Below are 2,178 nucleotides of genomic sequence, written 5' to 3' on the forward strand. Positions count from 1 at the left end.
ATAGAATATGAGAGGTTTAGTTGATTTGTGATTTAAACGAATAGGTACGCTGAGTAAGTGCTATAGCTGGTCGACTGTTAGGTACCAAGATCACCGCTAAGGGATACATTTAGGGTTTCGTATATCATATTAAAGGAAAAATCAAAAACCAAGGCAGAACGAGTCGTTTAGAATAATTTAATTAGGGTAACGTGAATTTGAAGTCTTACAGTCGTTTCTGGGATAACCCAAGTGGTTGGTTAGCATGTCTACACACTGGGCATTCCATCATCAGAGACAATGTATGAATATTTTAGACGGGGAAAATTTACAGTTTATAAGGAATAAAATAGAAGAATAAAGAGTAAAGGTAGTTCGGAGAATATAGGCAGGGGATAATGTTTACAATGCATCTTTTTCCAGAAGATAGGGATGTTGGTGGGTACTTACAGGTCGTTACTTAAAATTCCAGGTAAATCCAAGCGGTATTTTGGCAGTATTTTGAATGATGTATTCACATTGTAAATGTGTATATAGAGCGAGCAAGTAGGATACACATAAATGGGTTTTGTGAGAGGGTGTATATGGGAGATAGAAGAGAAAGATACAGAGACAGAAAGACAGGAGAGAAGAAAAAGAGAGAGGAGAGAGAAGAAAGGAATAAAAATAAGATAGGAGTAAAAGAGTAAAAACATTAAAATAAAATAATAAATAAAATAAAAGTAAAGGTAATGATAGAGATATCATAAATAGATGATAGATCACTGGCCACTATACATTCTTCTTTTCTCTCCTTGTTTCTTTCTATGTTCCTTTCTGTGGAAGAGCGTAGGCTCGAAACATTAAAGACTTTTTCACTTCCCGGGCGTTATACTAATACATCTGTTTGTTGTCTACACCACCTGTTTTCGTCTTTTGTTGTTTTTTTTTTGTGAATTCCCCCTATATATGTAATATCTTGGACTAATGAGTATGCGTCAATTAGTGTGCAGATGTGTTGAATAAAATCTTATTGATATTTAAAACTAAAGACAATCGTAGCAATACCTCATTCTTTAAATGAAGCAGGCTAATAGCAACATGGCTGCCCACACTCAAGATATTTAGCGAGACACCACTTTATGTATCAATGTGCTTGGTGTGACCCAGACTGCAAGATTGATGTAACACAATATAATGTACAACATCCCATCCATAAAGGACATTCGGGGGATGGGTCAAATTATCGTCGTACAAACTAACGAATAATACCAATTCAATCTTCTCTTTATTTAATCGATCAGTTATATATGTGTGTATATATGTATGTATGCGTATATACATACATATATACACGCATACACACATACATATATACATACATACACGCATACATACATGCATACATGCATACATACATACATGACAGGCTGCTGGCATTTATAGTGTTAAGCACTTTTGATATGCAAATTAGGGACTCCTTCATAGAGTAACTGCTGCATTTGATGAGTATATAAACAATTTGGCTGCTTGTTTCTCTAGTGACTGTCACAATGATGTCGACGCCTCTGATGAAAACCCAATAAGGTTCGAAAATCGATTAAGGTTGTTCATCATTTTTTTCAGTCTGCAGAGAAATGGCTATAATTTTCCCTGTTTATCATTATACCAATATGTTACATATATATATATATATATATATATATATATACATACAAAGGTTTTAATTTCTTCATTTCATCCGATCATGAAGAAGTAATTATTTGTGATACACAATGTGACTCAATATAATATATCATTGTTTAAATTCATGCTACCCGCCATGTTAAAATATTAATCTGACCCATAAAGTATTGAAATGATCGTAACGTAAGAATATGTATGATACCAATACCACCATTCATGTACTTATGTGTGTGTGTGTAAAAGTAATATTTATATTCTTCTTTTTTTCAGTAATACATCAGTATGTGCAAAATACTACTTTAACCGACTACACCGAAGTTTACCCCAACTTTGAGGTTTGCGAAGGTAATCAGTATTTATATGTATGAATATATGTTCGTACGTATATGCCTGTGCGTAAATATATGTACGAATACGTCATATATATATGTGTGTTTGTGTGTGTGTGTGTGAGAGAGAGAGAGAGAGAGAGAGAGAATGTAAGTATACATCTGTATGTACATATATATATATATATATATATATATATATATA

General features: G+C 33.2%; 1 protein-coding gene across 1 annotated transcript in view; it reads left to right on the forward strand.

The window, feature by feature from the left end:
• The window catches only part of LOC106873133 (uncharacterized), a 53,045-nt gene that overhangs the window by 29,774 nt on the left and 21,093 nt on the right, over positions 1 to 2,178 (forward strand). Inside the window, exon 6 of the mRNA XM_052975659.1 lies at positions 1,915 to 1,989. Within this exon, the coding sequence (XP_052831619.1) occupies positions 1,915 to 1,989 (75 nt within the window). The remainder of the gene's footprint in view (positions 1 to 1,914; positions 1,990 to 2,178) is intronic.

This window comes from Octopus bimaculoides, chromosome 22 (assembly GCF_001194135.2).
Source record: "Octopus bimaculoides isolate UCB-OBI-ISO-001 chromosome 22, ASM119413v2, whole genome shotgun sequence".
NCBI classification, from domain to species: domain Eukaryota; kingdom Metazoa; phylum Mollusca; class Cephalopoda; order Octopoda; family Octopodidae; genus Octopus; species Octopus bimaculoides.